Raw genomic sequence first — 20,219 nt, forward strand, 5'->3', positions numbered from 1 at the left:
TGGCATGGAATCTTTTCTGTCTGCATGAAAGCAACACAACACTGGCACACCATTAGAAGTGTATGTATAATGTGAGGTGTTTTCTGCCCGTCTGCAGATGTGAACGAGTGTGAGATTTACGGGACGTGCCCGCAGCTGTGCAGGAACACTAAGGGCAGTTATGAGTGTTTCTGCGCTGACGGGTTTCGATCAGTGGGAGAGCAGCCGGGAGCCGAATGTGCTGCTGAGGGTAAGGCCTTTCAATCTGAAATTATTTATCCTCTTTTAGACCTTCTATAGCCTAAAACTTGAAAATGTGATGAACATTGCTAAATATGAACGCACCTTTAGAAGTCATAGATGCAAACTCCTCTCCTTTCAGTGACAACTCCTGTTTTTCTCCGCAGGAAATCCTCCCGTCTTGTTATTGCCTGATAACGTGCGGATCCGCCGCTTTAATCTCTCATCAGCACAGTACTCTGATTATGTGGATAATGCAGAGCACATTCAGGCACTGGACTACCTGTGGGACCCAGAAGGCCTCGGTCTAAGTAAGACAGTATTCACGGGATCTAATATGAAATATGCTTAATATTTCGATGCAGATGCAGCGCAGGGAAGCACAATTTACAGCACAATAAGGCAAAGCCAGTGTTATTTTAGTATTCTTTATATTCTATTACAGGATTTCTTTTGAATATAAATAATGTTTTGAAATCCTTACCAAACCAACCTAGGTTTATGAAAACATGATCACTGTTACACTGTATTATTGTGTTTCTGTAATCAGGTTATGAATGCACACTGAAGCATATTTGGAAATGATTTTTCAGGTATCGTGTACTGGACAGTGTTGGGACGAGGCTCAGAGTTCGGTGCGATTAAGAGGGCCTACATGACCACGTTTGATGACCATGGAAATAATCCTGTGAAAGAGGTGGACCTGAACCTCAGATACATCTCCAGTCCTGATGGCATCGCTGTGGACTGGATTGGAGGGTATGTGACATGCTTCTCTATACTTTACTTGAGCTCTGATGCAGACTGTCTAACTGGGACAGTTCCAGAGAAATAAACATCCCTCCTGCTATGCATTTTGTCTTTTCCATCAGCCATATTTACTGGACAGATGCTGGGACTAATAGAATTGAAGTGTCAAAACTGGATGGACGTTACAGAAAGTGGCTGATTCACAGTGATCTTGATCAGCCAGCCGCTATTGTGGTCAATCCTGGTCTAGGGTAAGTATATGAATATGAATGAGAATATGAACGAAACTATATATTTACTATATAGTAATTACATTTTTAAATTTGTGATTTTTAGGTCTGGAAAAGTCATGGAAATGATATATATATATATTAGTGCTGTCAAATGATTAATCGCAATTAATCGCATCTAAAATAAAAGTTTTTGTTTACATAATATATGTGCGTGTACTGTGTATATTTATTATGTATATATATATACTATATATATATATATATATATATATATATATATATATATATATATATATATATATATTATATACACACACATGCATGTATATATTTAAGAAAAATATGTTATGTTTATATATTAAATATATTTATATATGATATAAATTATATGAGTATAAATATATGCATGTAAATATTTTCAAAATATATGCTGGTTGTGTGTGTATTTATACATACATAATAAATATACACAAAACATGCACATATATTATGTTAACAAAAACTTATTTTAGATGCGATTAATTGCAATTAATCGTTTGACAGCATATATATGTATGTACATATACATTTTTTTTGTCATTTGGGATTAAAACATAATTAATGGACAGTCCTGAGGGATGCATAGTCATGAAAGTTTTAAAATTGTGATTTTTTATGTGTGGGAAAAGTCCTGGTAATAAAATAAATAAATCTAATACATTTTAAAAAAAAATCTTAGGCACTAAAAAAAAACTTGTCTAATAATCACAGACCACTTGAAAATTCATTGATCATAAAATGTTGGAACCCCGATTCTTCAAAACTGCTGTTTTGGTCATTAATGATGATTATTTTGTGTGTATATGTTATAGTAAGATGTTCTGGACCGATTGGGGCAGAAAGCCCAAGATTGAGACGGCGTGGATGGATGGGCAGCACAGAGAGGTGCTGTTAGATGAAGATCTGGGCTGGCCTACTGGTTTAGCCTTGGACTACCTGAATGAAAACCGCATCTACTGGTGTGACTCCAAAGAAAACATCATTGAATCGATGAAAGCGGACGGAACAGACCGTCAAATGATCATATCAGGAGGTGAGATGTCAGGGCATTACATCTGAGGAAACAGCTTTTGACAGGCCGATGTTCTCACGTTTGTTGTCACTGCAGACATCGGTCACCCCTACAGTCTGGATGTGTTCGAGGGACACGTGTACTGGACGACTAAAGAGAAGGGCGAAGTGTGGAAAAAAGATAAGTTCGGGAAAGGAGACAAGGTGAAGGTGTTGACCATAAACCCCTGGCTGACTCAAGTGCGCATCTACCAGCAGCACCGACACAACCACTCGGGTGAGACCGGGAATCCTGACGTTTCAACAAGGGCCACGTAAAATTTAATTTAATATTACCTGAGAAGTTAACATATAAGGTATCTGAAGTGTTTAAAACATACGTGCATAGCTCAGTTGAATCCCTCTTTAACTTTATGTTGTTTGGCTGCTTCTCCCATTTGGTCTTTTTACATACACTCTATAAAGACTGATGAATTTAATATTCATGCAACTGATTTCCTATTGAACAGTGCATTTGTCAAACTATTAAAATACATTGAATTAATCATAATGCACAATGTTTCCATCTAACATGTATTTTGAGGTGCAGCTCGTCATATTAATGGAGTGTTTTCCCTAGTTAGCAGTAAACGTGTTACCTCACCTGAATATGTTCGTAAATTTGTGTTGGATGTTATATTTAAAAAAGATTTTTTTTAAACATCATACTTTTTCGCTTATTTCAGTTAATGCCATAAAACTAGCGAGCTAAGCCAGTAGTAGTATTGACAGTGTTGTGTAAACGTGGCTGAAGACACTAAAAGTGGAACAGACAAACCGAATCAATTGAATCATTGAGTCATTGATGCTGGAACCGCTCTGATTGATTCAAACTCGTGAATTTGATCATTCAGTTCAAGTGATTCACGAGCAAAAACCAGATCAAAAGAGCCATTCATCATCGAATTTTGACATCGCTTTTAATGATTTAAAAAAAAAAACATGTATGTAATTAGGGCAATTTCTTATTTCGATCATCATTAGGTTTCAAAAACAAGTATTTCGGGGGGCGGGGCATAGCCATCTGTTATGGAGATAATGAAAATATCTGGACTGTTATGAAAATGAATGTTAAAAATAAAAATATGACATGAAAACCTGTATATGAAAACATGATTATAAGAACACTGTTAGATTATAATTATGATGCAGCAATGTTATTAAAAAAGAAGCATCTAAAAAGGAATAGCTGCCTGAGGTTGAAGCTGAGTGACTTTATGCCTGTAAACTGATGCACGTTCTATGACACATCCTATGATTTTAAGCAGATAACTTAGATACATAACATAGACGTAACAATACAACTTGTATCTGCACAAAAGGATGCAAATGCCAGTGAACTTTAAGTTACGTGTAATTAATATATATATATATGTGTGTGTGTGTGACCCTGGACAACAAAACCAGTCATAAGGGTCAATTTTTTTGAAATTGAGATTTATACATAATCTGAAAGATGAGCTTTTCATTAATGTATGGTTTGTTAGGATCTGAAAATATTTGGCCGAGATACAACTATTAGAAAATCTGGAATCTGAGGGTGCAAAAAAATCTAAATACTGAGAAAATCACCTTTAAAGTTGTCCAAATGAAGTACTTAGCAATTAATATTACTAATCAAAAATTAAGTTTTGATATTGTAACAATATAAAAACTCCATAATTACGGGAAGAAGGAGGCGGGAACCGGCGAACATTCAAATAAATCTTTAATGACAAAATAAACCCAAAACAGCGCGACAGGCCCTCACGGGTGACTGCGGCACACAAATAAAAACCAAACCACAAAATAAAACCCAGGCCTGGTCTTCTCTCGTCCTTCACTGTCGTCGCTACTCTTTTGTATCCTCCCGATCTCCTCCGTGGGACTCGAGACCGGTGAGTGGAGCAGGTGTCGCTCATTTCCCAATCACTCCACCGGCCTCGCTCCGTTCCCACGGCTCTCGGCCTCGTCCCCCTCGTCACAGATATATTTACAGTAGGAAATTTACAAAATATCTTCATGGAACATGATCTTTACTTAATATCCTAATGATTTTTGGCATAAAAGAGAAATATAGATAATTTTGACTAATACAGTGTTTTTTTGCCTATTGCTAAAAATATACCCAAGCGACTTAAGACTGGTTTTTTGCTCCAGGGTCACATATAGTGATTTTGCATTTGTCTTTATACCCAAGAGCGACTGTGTAGAATGAAAGCACCTGTTCCTCAGTTCTTTTTCACCGCGTTTCTTTTAGCCAAAGATAATTCCTGTAATAGTACTATTAAATGACTGTTGACATTCTCTTGCAGTGCTGAACCCCTGTCAGGGTGTCTGCAGTCACCTGTGTTTGCTGCGGCCGGGTGGATACACCTGTGCCTGTCCGCAGGGCTCCACACTGCTCGCCTTCAACAAGAATGAATGCGATGCCGGTAAGAGATGAACACACACCTGCTGCTGTTAGTTTGAGATGAGCTGAATGGCTCTATTGCATCCCATCAATACATTTCATACCATACATGCATGTGTTGCATCTACTGCTGCATGATTTCATTATTGTCATGTGATGTTTTGACTTCAGTGCTCTGATATTGTGATGAAAGTGAGTGTTTGACTTGTGATGTGATTGCATTGTGACTGATGCATTGCCTCGCACATGCAGCCATTGAGGCAGAGTCCTACACCACACTCACACACATACACAAAAATAGAAAAACACTACACACATAATAAAAGACTCCCGAAGAACAACAAGAGAGTGAACAACACTATAGAACATCACAACACCCGCCCCGCTGATAAGAGTTATTTAAAGGCCTCATATCATGATATTTTGTGATATGTGTTCACTGTTCTAAGAAAACTTGCTGCAACTGTATATACAACACACTATATTAAAGACACAGCTATATATATAAATATATATAGAGAGAGAGTCAGGTCCATATGCATTTGGACACGAACACAATTTTTATTATTTTTGCTGTTGACCAAAACATATTCAAGTTACAGTTATATAATGAATATGGGCTTTAAGTGCACACTCTGAACTTTAATTTGAGGGTATCTCTCATCACAATTGGAGAAAAGGTTAAGGAATTACATGTACCTCCATCCTTTTTCAAGGGACCATAAGTAAATGGACAGCTGACTCACTTATACATTAAATGTAAAAGTCAATGCATCACATTAAACAGTCTTTAATAAATCCACATGAAGGTAATCCACACAAGGAAGGCTTGAAACGCACGTACACATTGACATGACCGGACAAAGTTGAACTGAACAGACTTGAACATAAGTACAAAGGCAAATGAGGATAATTAATAAAACACACCTGAACCAATTGACATAATTAGGGGGAGAAAAAAACTAGATCAGAGAACACCAGGAGAGAAAGCAAACTAAAGATCCATAAGGTGTGACAATATTCTTGTTCAACCCCGTGAATTAAAGCTTAAAGTCTGCACTTCAATTTCATCTTGATTGATTCATTTTAATTCTATTCTGGTGGCATACAGAGCCGAATTTGTGAAAATTGTGTCAGTGTCCAAATAAATATGGACCTAACTTTGTGTGTGTATGTGTGTGGATAGATAGATAGACAGATAGATAGATAGATAGATAGATAGATAGATAGATAGATAGACAGATAGATAGATAGATAGATAGATAGATAGATTTCAATTATAAACATAATTTGTCATATGCAAAACCTCTTTATTTAGTGATAATTGACTGATATTTAATATGGTGGTATTTAATATGAAAATACATTATTTAATTTATTACTTTTTTTTTTTTAATAATTAGATTAATATTGCAATTAAAAAAAAATACAAATGACTCCTGAACTTCTGCAACATATAAATGCAATAAACACAACAGTAGCAAATGCAATACGACTATGTGAACACAAATGACAATCATCATGAAAATCTAAAAATATGCAGTAAGTGTCAGATTGTAAAAAGAATCATTTTTGTCAGAGCCATACTGTAGACTGTCTGTAACGGTTCAGTGTTTATGCTCCTCAGGTGTCCATACGGTTACTCGGGTAGTTACTGTGAAATGGGGAAGTCTAGAGGTGCTCCTGCAGGAACAGGTGAACAAACCCTTCCTTTGTTAATTAGTTATACAACTCTTTCATTGTAAACACATTTACTCACGGTTTGTAACATGTGATGCTGTTATTTATCAACTGTCTCATTACGCATGTTAATTTGAAATGGAAACTAATGAGACTGCACTCATCTGTCTTACATACTGTGTGTGTGTGTGTGTGTGTGTGTGTGTGTGTGTGTGTGTGTGTGTGTGTGTGTGTGTGTGTGTGTGTGTGTGTGTGTGTGTGTGTGTGTGTGTGTGTGTGTGTGTAGCTGTGACCGTCCTGTTAGCAGTGGTTATTATTCTGATTACTGGAGCTCTGGTTGTGGGAGTTTTCCTCAACTACAAGCGCACCGGCTCTCTCATCCCGTCAATGCCTAAACTACCCAGGTACAACACAAACACACCACTCAACTACCTACAGTTCAGCTACATGACTTCATATTTTATGACTTCAGTTTAAGCAGCCGGTCTCACTGTGCTTTTAGTGCATGTATGAATATATGAGTATATCTACTGTCAGTATTGTGACTTATTTTGGGGATGTTGCTGCTTGAAAAATGCTTTATTTCTCTAAAATAAATGCCACTTGGTTTGATATTTTGCTCATCTTTAAGCATCGTTTACAAAACTGTTCAAAGGTTTGGGTTAGATACATTTTTTTTTAATGTTTTTGAGTTGAAACCTCACCAAGGCTGCATTTATCTGATCGAAAACAGTTAAAACAGTAACATTGTGAAATATTATTACAATTTAAAATAACAATTTTCATTTTGAATATATTTTAAAATGTTATTTATTCCTGTGATCAAAGCTGTATTTTCAGCATCATTACTCCAGTCTTCAGTGTCACATAATCCTTCAGAAATCATTCTGATATACTGATTTGCTGCTCAAGAAACATTTCTTATTATTTTTAATATATAATTTTTAGTAACAGTTGTGCTGCTTCATATGGTTTTGTGGAAACCATGATACATTTTGTCAGGATTCTTCAGTGAATAGAAAGTTCAAAAAACATTTATTTGAAATAGATTTATTTTATTATTTATTTTTTTATTTTTTTATTTTATGCATGTCTTTACTGTCACTTTTGATCAATTTAGAGTCCTTGTTAAATCAAAGCATTAATTTATTTAAAAAAAATAAAAATAAAAAATCTTACTGACCCCAAACTTTTGAACGGATCTAGTCATGTCATTCATAAACCCTGCCATCTCCTCCTCCTTTGTCAACTGATTTTTAATGTCAAACTGAGAACTTATACTGTAGCTTGTCACAGTAACACAACATCAAAACAACATCTAGTTACAGATTTGAAGGTTGTTGATTACTAAACTTAACCTGCAGCCTGAGCTCTGCGTTATACTGATGAATATATGTGTTATATTTGCAGTGGCTTCAGTGTTTATATCAAACTAAGCAACATTCGCAAAGTATCGCGATGGTTTTGATGTTCTTTTAATTTCTCTGTGAAGTTTCCACATAATTAGACTGGATCGAAGAAAGCATTAAGATGTGTCTATGTCTCTGATTTTAACAGTGTTTGAGTTGGTATGTTTTTCATGTACCATTTTTTTCTCCACTTAGTCTGAGCAGCCTGGTGAAGTCGGCAGACACAGGAAATGGAGTGTCGTTTCGTTCAGGTGACAATGTGACGATGGACCTGGAGCCTCAGACTCTGGGAGTGTCCTTCATCGACAGGGCCATGCAGCTGGTAAATGCTGGTCTTTTGTGTCGATTTAACAGTAACTTCTGACTCCTGTGCACTCAGCACATTTTCTTGACTGATCTGTGAGGTGTAAAATCCCTGGTTGACCTTTTGGCCGCAGTGTTAATGTTACATCTTTTCCAAGACTTACAGTATCAGTGCACTAGTTTCTAATGGGATTCTGTGTATCATTAATCACAATGAAAACTCTGGTCTAATTAAGATGTTAAAACTAGTGGTCGACAAATATAAGTTTTTTTTTTTTTAAATGAAGCAGTGGCGATAATTAAATGAACACCTGCCCTATCATTCACAAGTTTGGGGTCAGTAAGATTTAAAATATATATATATATATATATATATATATATATATATAATTTATTCAACAAGGATGCATTAATTTTATCAAAAGTGACAAGACGTTTATAAAGTTGTACATTTATAATTTTATAAATGCTGTTCTTTTGAATTTTCTGTTCATCACAGTTTCCACCAAAATATGAATCAGCACCACTATTTTCAATATTGATAATAATCATAAATGTTTCTTGTGCAGCAAATCAGTATATTAGAATGATTTCTGAAGGATCATGTGACACTGAAGACTGGAGTAATGATGCTGAAAATTCAGCTTTGCATCATAGGAATAAATTACATTTTACAATATATTTAAATAGAAAACAGTTCTTTTAAATTGCAATAATATTTTACAATATAACTGTTTTTATTGTATTTTTAATAAAACAAATACAGACTCTGTGAGCAAAAGAGCCATTTAGGAACAGTAAAAAAAAATCTTACCGACCACAAAATGTTTGATGGCAAACTACTTTATGCCAAGTAAACAGTTATTTGCGAATAATCTCAGATTTCAGTGCCTGAATTTTTAATTCACCTCATTGATTTCAGTCTAGCTAGCTAGCTGTGTGTTGAAGCATTGATTTGTGTCTGATCTGGATTCTCTGGTTTTTATTATTAGGATGAGAATTTTGCAGACTCTGGCAGGCAGCCAATCACATTCGAGAATCCTCTTTACTCGACTGCAGCCGGCCCATCCAGCGATCCAGCAGTAATACACGCTACACAGGTATACTTCCTTCTCGAAAGCATTTCATAACCTTCAGGACATTGCTAACAGTATAAATAAAACATGTTCGACCTGAGCGGGTCTTGTGTTGAGTTTTGTGTTTCTGTGCTTCATACAGGTCACTGTGAACGTCAGCAGTGACCAGGTGGAGAATAACTTCTCAAACCCTACGTTTAACGCTCATGAACACGCAGTGGAGGTGAAGAGCACACCTGCAGAGCAAACAACCACACAGGTGGGAACATCCGAACATTTGTCCAGTTTAGTCATTATTTCCTGTTGTTTCTCCATCATGCGACCACGTTTATTTTATTTTTTTGTTTTATTTTATTTTTTCATATTTTATTTTATTTTATTTTATTTTATTTTATTTTTGCAGGAGTCCAAATGGAGTTTCTTTAAAAGAAAACTGATGCCAAGCACAACATTCGAAAACCCTACATATTCAGAGGTGAGGAGAACTGACTATGCTAACATTAATTTATAACTTCACTTGTCTAAACAAAAGTAATATTGCGTTAAAGAAGAAACAGCCAATTGTAGAAAGTCAAGCGATCAAGGAAACACAAGTATTACATTTAGATTTTTTTTTTAAGCAGACTCATTTATCGAAAGTGATTTACAAATCACAAGAATATTGCCAACAATATTCATAGTACACAATGCCAAGTTTATAGCATTTAACAAAATTAGTACGTAAGCCAGAACATAGGTGAAATCTATCTTTAATAGATAAATATTAACAAAGGAGCACAATTCAATATATAGTCTAACAAAAGTACAGTATATATGTATATATATATATATATATATATATATATATATATATATATATATATATATATATTGAAACGTTATACTCTTCAGAGTTATTATCGTTAGCTAAAATTAAAAACCATAAAAATAAAAAACAATTTAATTACTTGAAATAAAACAGACTAAAATATAAAATCCTTTTTTATATACTATTATAGCATTTATTAATATTTTAAATTAGTTTTTATTTTGTTTTCCATTTAATTTTAGGTTAGGTTTTGGTACTTTTGTCCTTTTGTCATTTTATTAGTTCTTTTTTTACTTTTTTCTATTCAGCTGTATTTCAGTTTTCACCATAGTAATTTTAGTACTTTTTGAACTTAAACATATATTTATATATATTTTTTTCAAATTTTATTAAAATTCTAATAGCATATCAATGATACTTAAATAACAATGTATCATAATAAACCATCACCGGCATTTCCATGGGAGAAATGAAATGCATGTGGACAGGAATATTCCCATAGCTGTAAAACATGTAAAAGTTATTTTCAGAATACATTTTTAACCAGAATATAGGTGTTAATGTGAGAATGATGCACATGTGGTCAAAGTTGACGTTGTCTTTGTGTCAGATGCAGGATGAGCAGAATCATGGAGCTGCAGACGCCAGCGCTTCATCACAGCCGTCTCCTTTCGTTCCTCCTCCCAAACCCCAGAAACGAGAGAAACTGAGCGCCTATTCACCGACAGAGGACACCTTCACAGACACGGCCAACCTGGTTAAAGAGGACAGTGAAATATGACCATCACACGGGAAAATACAAAGAAAAACTCCCTTTGCACAGAATCTATTTTTATAAGCAGCCTGCATATGACAGAAATCAATTTAAGATTATTTTTGAAACAAATAAAAAAAAAGTATAGATGAGAATAGATTAAATGTTTGTATAGCCTACAGAAAAGAGACTTTGCCTTCTGATACTTTGTATGCCAATTCATGTTGTATGATTCTTTTTGTATTATTATTGTGATGTCATATTTGTATATCTTTGCACTGATGCTGCTGAAGGAGAATGTTATGAATATTTTGTACATTTGTAAATTGAAAAGATTTTGTTTGATGATATCTTCTGGTCAGATGTTATTTTAAAAATTGATTATCACTTATTCCTGGAGATTCGCGCACACACACACACATATGCCAACGATACTGAGTAAAAGTGCTTTGAGAGCCAGCTGAGACTTTGACATTTGATCTGATTATTCATAAAGGAATAGTTCACCCAAAAATTACAATTCACCCTTTAGGACATCCAAGATGTAGATGAGTTTGTTTCTTCATCAGAACAGATTTGGAGAAATGTAGCATTACATCACTTGCTCACCAATGGCAGTGAATGGGTGCCGTCAGAATGAGAACAAAAACAACATTACAAAAAAACCACAAAAACACACACCACTCCACTAAAACACATAACAACCATAAATCCGTCAATCCACATTTTTCTAATAAAAAAATCCATCATTAAGGTGTTTTTAACTTCAAACCATTGCTTCCAGCTCAAATACCAGTTCACAATCCATAATAATGCTTCCTCCAGTGCAATTTTTAATTTTTAGGTGAACTATTCCTTTAAAGTTTTCACCACTGAGAAAACACAGCACATATGGATCACTTATGTACTTATACCTCATTTGTGGAGTGGCCAGATTCAAGAAAAAGTGCAGAAGCATCACAGTATGTCTGAGATATCACTCATGTGCAGATCTACTGAGAGCTATTAAAGAAATAGTTCACCCAGAAATGAAAAATCGGTCATTATTTACTCTCCTGCTCCAGTTGTGAGTAGTAAGTTGTACAGTATCTTAGTTTAAGGAACTGACACCATATTGCATGATAAAGATCTGCTTATTTTCCTCAAAATAACAGCATATGGGTTTCAAATGACATCAGGGTGAGGAAATAATGACAGAAATGGTGAACTACTCCAAATATGCCATGCAGAGAAAGGGACTCTCGCCATGCAGAGAAAGGGACTACCAAAAAAAAAATTAAAAAATTATAATTAAAGCAACAAAATACACCACAAAAAAAACATATTAATAGAAGTAGAAGACATACCACTTCTGTTTTATATATTGAAATAATACTTGAAATTCCCCAGTTTATATAAATGTGATTATTTCTGATGTCCCATCAGCGTTTCAAGTGATTTTCATACTTGCTTTCCCTTCTGATGAAGTGCATGGGCTGTGAAGTCATTATATTTTAAATGATTTTGAATATTAAAGACAGTAAAAATGTATATGTAATATTATGAATTTATTCATCTTGACATGTCGATTATGTTACTGTAGAAAAAACTGGAAACAAATTCATGCTGCTGTGAAAAAATCTAATAAATTTGTTTTATAAGAAATGGTAAGATCTTTTTGTTGTACAACAAATAAATACATATACACACACACACACACACACACACACACACACACACATAAATATATGTCAACATTATATAAAATGTATTTTATATATATTACACATTTCTTTTTCTGTCTGTCCCCTTATTCCCACATGGTAATAGGCTGAATGATGTGGGTTGGGTTAATTAGTGAAGACAGGTGATACTGGTTACAAAGAAGCCTTAAAGAACTCTCCAAAAGTTGGTGCTGATTGAGAGGGTTGAAGAAATTGAGTGAAGAGTGATTGTGCAGAGTGTGTGTGTGTTTCGTAAAAAAATTGGGGGGAAAATGAAAGCTTAATTTTTGGGGCATGTGCTTGATGAAGAGCTTTGAGATCTAGGTTCTTGGTTCTCTTTAAGCCTGCTCTTCAATATTTGCAAAACATGAATTTTTAAGAGTGTTGAAGAGTTTTCCTTAATTTGAGTTATTCCTTCAAAGCACATTATCCATATATATGAAATCCAATACTTTTACTAATTTTTTAGGTAAAAATAATAAGCAAAAATAGTGCCTTTTTCACTCTAAGCATCACTTTCTCAAAAAATATGCATTTCATAGCATTTTTTGCTTTCAACAACTATTTACAAGGTGAAGATTTCTTGTATTTCCCCTTAATCAGCAGAAAACTTGCCACAAAGATATTTTTCACATCTTACTCTGAGTCAGGTTGCAATCATTTGTTCAATTCACAGCCCATTTTCACATATATGAATGATTTCTGAAGACTTTTTTTTTTTATGCCTAATTCTCATTTCCACTTTTTCCGCTACTTTGCAGATTGTAAGTTAAATAATATGAAACACTTGAGATGTTAATGCTGTATGTGATGAACTCACATGCTGATTTTTGAACTCAGCACCATCTCTTTTTTTTTTTTTTTTTTTTTGCAAATAATTGTTTTCATAATGCAGGGCTGGTTGAAAATTGTTGCATACAGCAATCACAGTTTCAAAGACAAAACTTCACAAATAAGATATGTTGAGCTGCAGTGGCGTTTTCAGTAATTATTTGTAGAGATGTTCAGCTCTCCTTTGTGGATGGCATGCATACATGACGTCACTTTAGAAAGGTCACTGATAGCCAGAGTCTTCATGGAGAACTCCTGCAACTTTAAAAAATAATTGAGAGAAATGCAGAAATGTCAATCGAGTTCAGTCGGTACAACGAAACAGCATCACATGAGGCTCTGCTTCAAACATCTCCATCTATATAAGGTGGCAAAAATGGTTTAATATAATTAAAAATATACTTGTTTTGTGTATGCAATGTATTTTAGAGTGTCATTGCATTGATTACCAATATGCACATGCTAAACAACATTGAAATTTAAGTTGTGAGTTCATGTTTGAATGCATCATGATATCAGTCTTCAAATTCTAAATTACCTGTAGTCTTGCATGAAATCTGCACTGATATGGCATCAGAAGCACTCAGAGTCCTGCAAGTGTGAGTCTCCATAGGCTCTCCTGACCTCTGCTGGGAAGTTGTGCCACCATTTCTTCAGATCATCTTCAATGAGGCTCAAATCTGTTACTTGTGTGTTAAAGAAGCCTGGTTCAGTGATACTTACCTTCGCTCCAAAGTGCATCATATCTCTCCTGACAGCAGCAAGAGAGAGAATAAAATGATTTTGGAGACATTGAATGAAAGATGCAAATCTCAAAAAAGAAAAAAAGATGAAGTATTTTACTCAATGAAATGTCAAAGTGTTTCAAGGTTAACTTCAGAAAGACTGTAGTTGTGGTCTGATGAGAGGTCTTACAAAGACAAATGACAATACTTGGAAATTGATTTTGTTTGCTGTTTTTAATAAAAGTCAGATGATATTATCAGCTTAATAGCAATATAAAATATATTATAAAAATATATAAAATACATTTTTATTAATTTATTAATTATTAAATTATTAAATGCATTATGTATTTGTTAAAATTGTATTGATTTATTTATATTTAAATATATATTTTATATTTGAAAAAGAAAAAAAATCCATGTTGACCTGCAAAATAAAAAATGGATAAATAGATTATTTTGTCTTGTTAACAACATAATTGAACACATTTAATGTTTTATTGTTTGTATTATTTTTATTTGTAATTATTACTTTTTATGTATTTATTCATTCATATGTATTTATATCTATTTAAATAAATGAAGATATTTGATAAATACATACATTTATTTAAAAAAGTTTTAATTAAAAAAAATAATAAATGTAAGTCATGAGGACCTTCAAAATATGTACTTTTTACAAAACATGCTAAAAGACCTTGTTTACATGTCTCGGAGTTTACTTTCTTGTTAATTGCCTAAACATAGCTTAAGCTATCAGAGAAAGCCTCCACACCATATTTAGTGAGACAATATCCTCCCCCGATGAGTGAGACTCTGCCCAGTATGCTGTCCACGTTCACCACCCGACCACGAGCCTTCTTCAGCAGAAGAAGAAACTTCAGAGTCACCTCGTCCTCCAGCTGCATCCATTCCATGGGGGCGAATGGATGCTCTGCAGTGAATGGGTGCCGTCAGAATGAGAGTAATCCACACCACTCCAGTCCATCAGTTAAAGTCTTGTGAAGTGAAAAACTCCATATTTTTAAGAAACAAATCTATCATTAAGACATTTTAACTTCATTTTAAATGTTGCTTACAGATAAAATATCAGTCCTCTCCATAATACTGATTTCTTCAGTTAAAAAGTTGTCGCGACTTAGAGAAATTAGGAGAGAAATCTGCACAGATCCAGGGGCGTCGGACTGGGGGTAAAACCAGTACTGATTATCAGGGCCCCAAAGGAAGAGAGGGCCCTTGAAAAGTCTGTAATATATTTTATTTTACCTGGATATTTTCATTGGGAGGTCATGGGGGCCCATCAGGACTGCCAATGCATAGGGCCCGGGATCTTGTGCAACGCCCCTGCACAGATCAAGCACCGTTTACAAGCAGAACAGTCCTAAACAGTTCTAAACAAATATTTTGGTGGATTTTGATGTGAGATATGCAGAAAATTTATGGATTATGTTCTTGTATTTTGGCCAGAAGCAACAGTTTAAAGTTAAAATGCCTTAAACTTCACAAGATATTAAAAAAAAGTCATTATCAGCTGTTTGGACTCTCATTCTGACGGCACCCATTCACTGCAGAGGATCCATCAGTGAACAAGTGATGTTATGCTAAACTTCCAAAAATTTGTTCAGGGGATGCTTGCATAAACTGTTTAGACTAGTCTTAAAAAGTTAGTCATCTAATTTTTTTCTTCAAAACTGGTGATTACTTTTTTTATTCAGTTATGATTAGTCTTATTTGTATTGAAAAGGTAAGACTGATTACCCCCTGGCAACTGCTAGTTGGTCAAACTAGTTCTTAAGACACAGTCTTAACATGGTGGCTAACTGGCCCCTGATGAAGAAACAAACTCATCTACATCTTGGATGGCCTAAAGGTGAGAAAACTGTCAGCAAATATTAATTTTGGCCTGAACTATCCTTTTAAGGTCAAAAGTCACTGAGGTGTGCAAACATGTCAGGTGGGCATTATGAGAAAAGTAAGTGGTTCTATAATAAATGATGCAGCTTTGGTATGAGAATGGCATTCGCCTGAAGATGCTCCTCCAGGTCAGCTGAAAGCGCTTGTCCAAGGGTTGCAGATTTATGAGTTGGTCTGGGGGCTGTGTGGTCGTCAGAGTGCCTGTATCTCGGCTTTATCTCTCGCTGTGCTTGACTCGAGCTGGCACCCTATCTGACTGTCCGTCTCACCTCTCTCCCCGGTCTCGCTGCGCACGCGCTCCAGCGCACTCTCGACGCTCGCGCTGTCGGTAACATTGAGCAGAAGCGTCTCGAGTCTGGGGGAGGCCGCCGCGCGCAGTCTGGAGGCACCAGGTTCCGTAAGACACGCGGCGATCACGTGCAAACCCCGCCGGTCGAGCTGTCCGAAGCCGCTATCGCAGCCCGTCACCAGGATCTGACGGGAGTCTCGGAAGAACCAGACCGCGGCGACGAGCGCCAGAACGGCCAGAGAACAGCAGCAGATCCGCGCAGAAGAACACCTGCGGAGGGAGATGGATGAAGATGTGCTGGATAAACGCTGACCTTTCCAGTTTTTCTATGATATGGAGGGCCAAATTACTCAAAATTATTTTTTTTAAATAAATGTTGAAATATATAAATAAATCGTTAAATACATAACTGAATACATAAATGCATATTTATTTATTTATTCATTCATTCATTCTGTAACATTGAAAATGAAATGTGGAGGAAATAAATGAATGAATGAATGAATGAATTCATTATTACACGGCTGTCATTTCTGGTTGTGTTCTGAGGTCCTGTGCTGATCAGCTCACTGGTTTGTTTACATCTATTATTTAATATAGAGTCCCTTGCTACCTCGGTGGTTCCCACCTCCTTTAAAAAATCTGTCATCATCCCTGTGCCTAAGAACAATAACCCCTCTTGCCTGAATGAATATCGTCCGGTTGCCCTTACGTCAACAGTCATGAAGGTCTTTGAGAAACTTATAAAGAACAGCATCTGCTCCTCGATCCCTGATACTTTGGACCCTCTTCAGTTTGCCTATCGCCCCCAACAGATCTACTGAAGATGCCATCTCTTACATCCTGCACTCTTCTCTCAAGCACACTGACAGCAGCATTGGGAACTATGTGAGGCTGCTATTCATTGACTAGAGCTCAGCTTTCAATACTATAGTCCCCATAAAGCTAGCTTCTAAACTCATAGACCTCGGTCTAAACTCTTTACTCTGCGACTGGATTCAAGACTTCCTCACCGGCAGACCTCAAGTGGTGAAAGAAGGCCAGTTCATCTCCAGCTCCATCACCCTGAACGTAGGAGCTCCACAGGGCTGTGTCCTGAGTCCCCTGCTCTACTCTCTCTACACACATGACTGTGTCTTCCCACAGCTCCACATCTATTATCAAATTTGCTGATAATACTGTGATTCTGGGCCTCATTTCCAACAGTAATGAAGCTGCATACTTGGATGAGGTAGAGAAATTAACATCATGGTGCCAGGACAATTGTCTCTCTCTGAATGTGAGCAAAACTAAAGAGCTGATTGTTGACTTTAGGAAGAGACAGCAGCGGCCCTATACTCCTCTAATGATCAGCGGGACCCTCGTGGAGAGGGTGAGCAGCTTCAAGTACCTCGGTGTAAACATCTCCGAGGACCTGACTTGGACTTCACACATCCAAAGTCAGGTTAATAAAGCCAGGCAAAGAATGAACCATCAGCGACAGCTGAGGAAATTCAGGGTTTCACCTGCAATCCTGAAAACTTTCTATTCGGGGGCCATAGAAAGTGTATTGACTCAGTGTATCTCAGTGTGGTATGGGAACAGCTCCAGTCAAGACTGCAAAGCCCTGCAGAGAGTTGTGCACTTAGCTGAGCGCATCTCAGGGTCTGCTCTCCCCTCTCTGCAGGACATCTACCTCAAACGCTGCAAAAGCAGAGCAGTTAAAATCATCAAGGACTCAAACCACCCCAGTAACTATCTTTTCACTTTACTACCATCCGGTAAGCGCATCTGTGGCCTGATGGCAAAAACCGAGAGACTTAGGAGGAGTTTCTTCCCCCAGGCCATCAAGCTCCTAAACTCAAAACCAGCCTCTTAACATCTACATGTCTCCACTTAATATTCACTTAATCAGTAAGATATTCATCATTCTCTACCTCATATTGTCATATTGACATATTGTCAGTGTCAAAACTTGTTTGCACATTCGCCTCTTGTACATTCCTGTATTTTAATATTTAAGATTACACTATAATGCACATATGCACATTCACCTCTTGCACATTCCCGTGTATCTTTATATTCAAGACTACAATACTTTCATACACATTTTATTTTCTATTCTATATTTAATTTAATTTTTATTGTTTACTTTTATTTCATTTCTTCATACTTATATTTTCCTCTGTGTATTATTTAATAATTGCACTGTCCATGGAGCGGACCTGACTCACATTTCACTGCTGGTTATATATTCTCTATATAATCGTGTATGTGACAAATAAAAATCTTGAATCTATGTATATCAGAAATGATTGATTTTTCTTTTATGCCAAAAATCATTAGGATATTAAGTAAAAATAAATTCCCTCCTGTAAATATATCAAAACTTCATTTTTGATTAGTAATACACATTGCAAGAACTTCATTTGGATAACTTTAAAGGCGATTTCTCAATATGTTGATTTTTTTGGACCCTCCGATTCCAGATTTTCAAATATCTCAGCCAAATATTGTCATATCCCAACAAACCATATATCAATGAAAAGTTTATTTATTCAGCAATCAAATTATTCAATTTTAAAAAATACACCCTTATGACTGGTTTTGTGGTCCAGGGTCACAAATAAGTATTTTTCTCAGGCTCCCATGTTTATGTTCAATTGCAATTGTAACAGTTATTGTTAGTACAATAACACTGTGACACTGGTATGTGAACCCACTTTCATCAATCAATCAATAAATAATTGCAGAAATATTTGTATATTTATTTTAGTTTTTGTTCATTTATTCATTTTTTATATATATTTATAGATTTTAATTTAGATTTTATTTAGAATTTTATGTGAATGTTTTAAAATTGTTTTTCTTTTTTTCTTACACAGATTAAGTGGATTTTTTATGTAGATATTTATGTATTTTTATTTATGTATTTAAGTGTTTCCCAAGAGAACCTATCAACAAGGGTACTTTATTAACTTTTAATGAAGAGACAGGAGAGCAAAAGTTGTGACAACACTTTGAGAGAAAAGGTTACATTTAAATGTACCCTTGGCGTCCTCACTAAGACTGAAAGTGTGTGGCTGGCAGATTCCTATTTAGTAATTAGTTAAAATGAGGTTGTCTTGCAACTGTGTGAAAGTTTATACGCAAGATCTTCCACTGGGCATGCTGACCAGATTAAAACTGATTATAGTGCACAACCTTGCGGTCAAAAGGAGAAACACAATGTTTGGCTGTCTGACTCTCTCAAAAAATTATGATTCTTTGCAGTAATTTTTATGGCAATTAAGCACTCTTTTCTTTAGGTTCTCTTTGGTTAACAAAATAAGCTTAATGCAAAATTGCATGATTTAATAAAATTCCTTCATTAAATCTAACACGATTTTTTTTTTTTTTTTTGAGTATAGAACATTTGCTATATAGAAAGGAAATATTTATAATTTAATCTGTTTAATATAAATGCTAAACAAAAACGTTATTGTAGACAGATCATTCAACAGCCACTAGTTAGCGTCGCAACTATAATTGTATGTTCCCTCATTTCTCCGTCAATGATTCATTGCAAAAATCAGTTATAGCCTTGAACACTGAAATTGTCTTTAACAAATCATGCACACTACTTTACTTTACTTACAAATTATCTGATTGTGTTCAGAACTGACAAACAGTTATCAATACTCCTTCACTGTGAAAACCAGCAGATCTCCCAATTCCCACTGCTGTCCTGATCCCGGTGCAATGAAGAGCTCAAGGGCCACAAACTGACTGCGGGGTCAGATGGCGCCAAACGCAAGTACGTTCACTGAGGTTGTGCAATAAACCAAAAAGCCTACTTTGGCTTCTAAACATTCAATATTTAGTTGTTTGCCCAATGCCCATGTATTCCTAAATCTGAGGTCAAAATAGGTGGTGAAATGACACTTTGACAGGTTCAGATTTAACTGATTGAAGAACACAGGCTTCACAAGTGTCATGCTGGTAAGGTGATGGTTAACGAAGTGTAATAAAAGTAACTCTGTATGTCATAGATATATTTTTTAAGAAAGGTATTCAGTTTTGTGC

At 35.6% G+C, this 20,219-nt stretch overlaps 1 protein-coding gene and 1 pseudogene across 2 annotated transcripts; one reads left to right on the top strand and one right to left on the bottom strand.

The window, feature by feature from the left end:
* The first annotated feature begins 4,585 nt into the window (after positions 1–4,585).
* On the top strand, positions 4,586–11,327 carry LOC122138536 (low-density lipoprotein receptor-related protein 2-like). Of its 2 annotated transcripts, none has more exons than XM_042731838.1 (8): positions 4,586–4,705; positions 6,311–6,378; positions 6,650–6,767; positions 7,968–8,094; positions 9,068–9,175; positions 9,294–9,410; positions 9,555–9,626; positions 10,570–11,327. In XM_042731838.1, the coding sequence occupies exons 1-8, from the start codon at positions 4,695–4,697 to the stop codon at positions 10,738–10,740; spliced, it is 792 nt and encodes a 263-aa protein (XP_042587772.1). In that variant the 5' UTR covers positions 4,586–4,694; the 3' UTR covers positions 10,741–11,327. The 2 variants fall into 2 exon arrangements, with proteins under 2 accessions (XP_042587772.1, XP_042587773.1); XM_042731839.1 differs by having other exon boundaries at positions 10,576–11,327.
* A 2,493-nt stretch (positions 11,328–13,820) lies between these two features.
* On the bottom strand, positions 13,821–16,899 carry LOC122138358 (annotated as a pseudogene).
* Positions 16,900–20,219: the final 3,320 nt, after the last annotated feature.

The sequence above is a fragment of the Cyprinus carpio genome, chromosome B9, assembly GCF_018340385.1.
Source record: "Cyprinus carpio isolate SPL01 chromosome B9, ASM1834038v1, whole genome shotgun sequence".
Taxonomy (NCBI): domain Eukaryota; kingdom Metazoa; phylum Chordata; class Actinopteri; order Cypriniformes; family Cyprinidae; genus Cyprinus; species Cyprinus carpio.

Coding starts and splice junctions, on each gene's coding strand:
- LOC122138536 (XM_042731838.1), top strand. Junction 6,379..6,649: donor AGGTGCTCCTGCAGGAACAG/GTGAACAAACCC, acceptor GTGTGTGTGTAG/CTGTGACCGTCCTGTTAGCA. Junction 9,627..10,569: donor AAAACCCTACATATTCAGAG/GTGAGGAGAACT, acceptor TCTTTGTGTCAG/ATGCAGGATGAGCAGAATCA.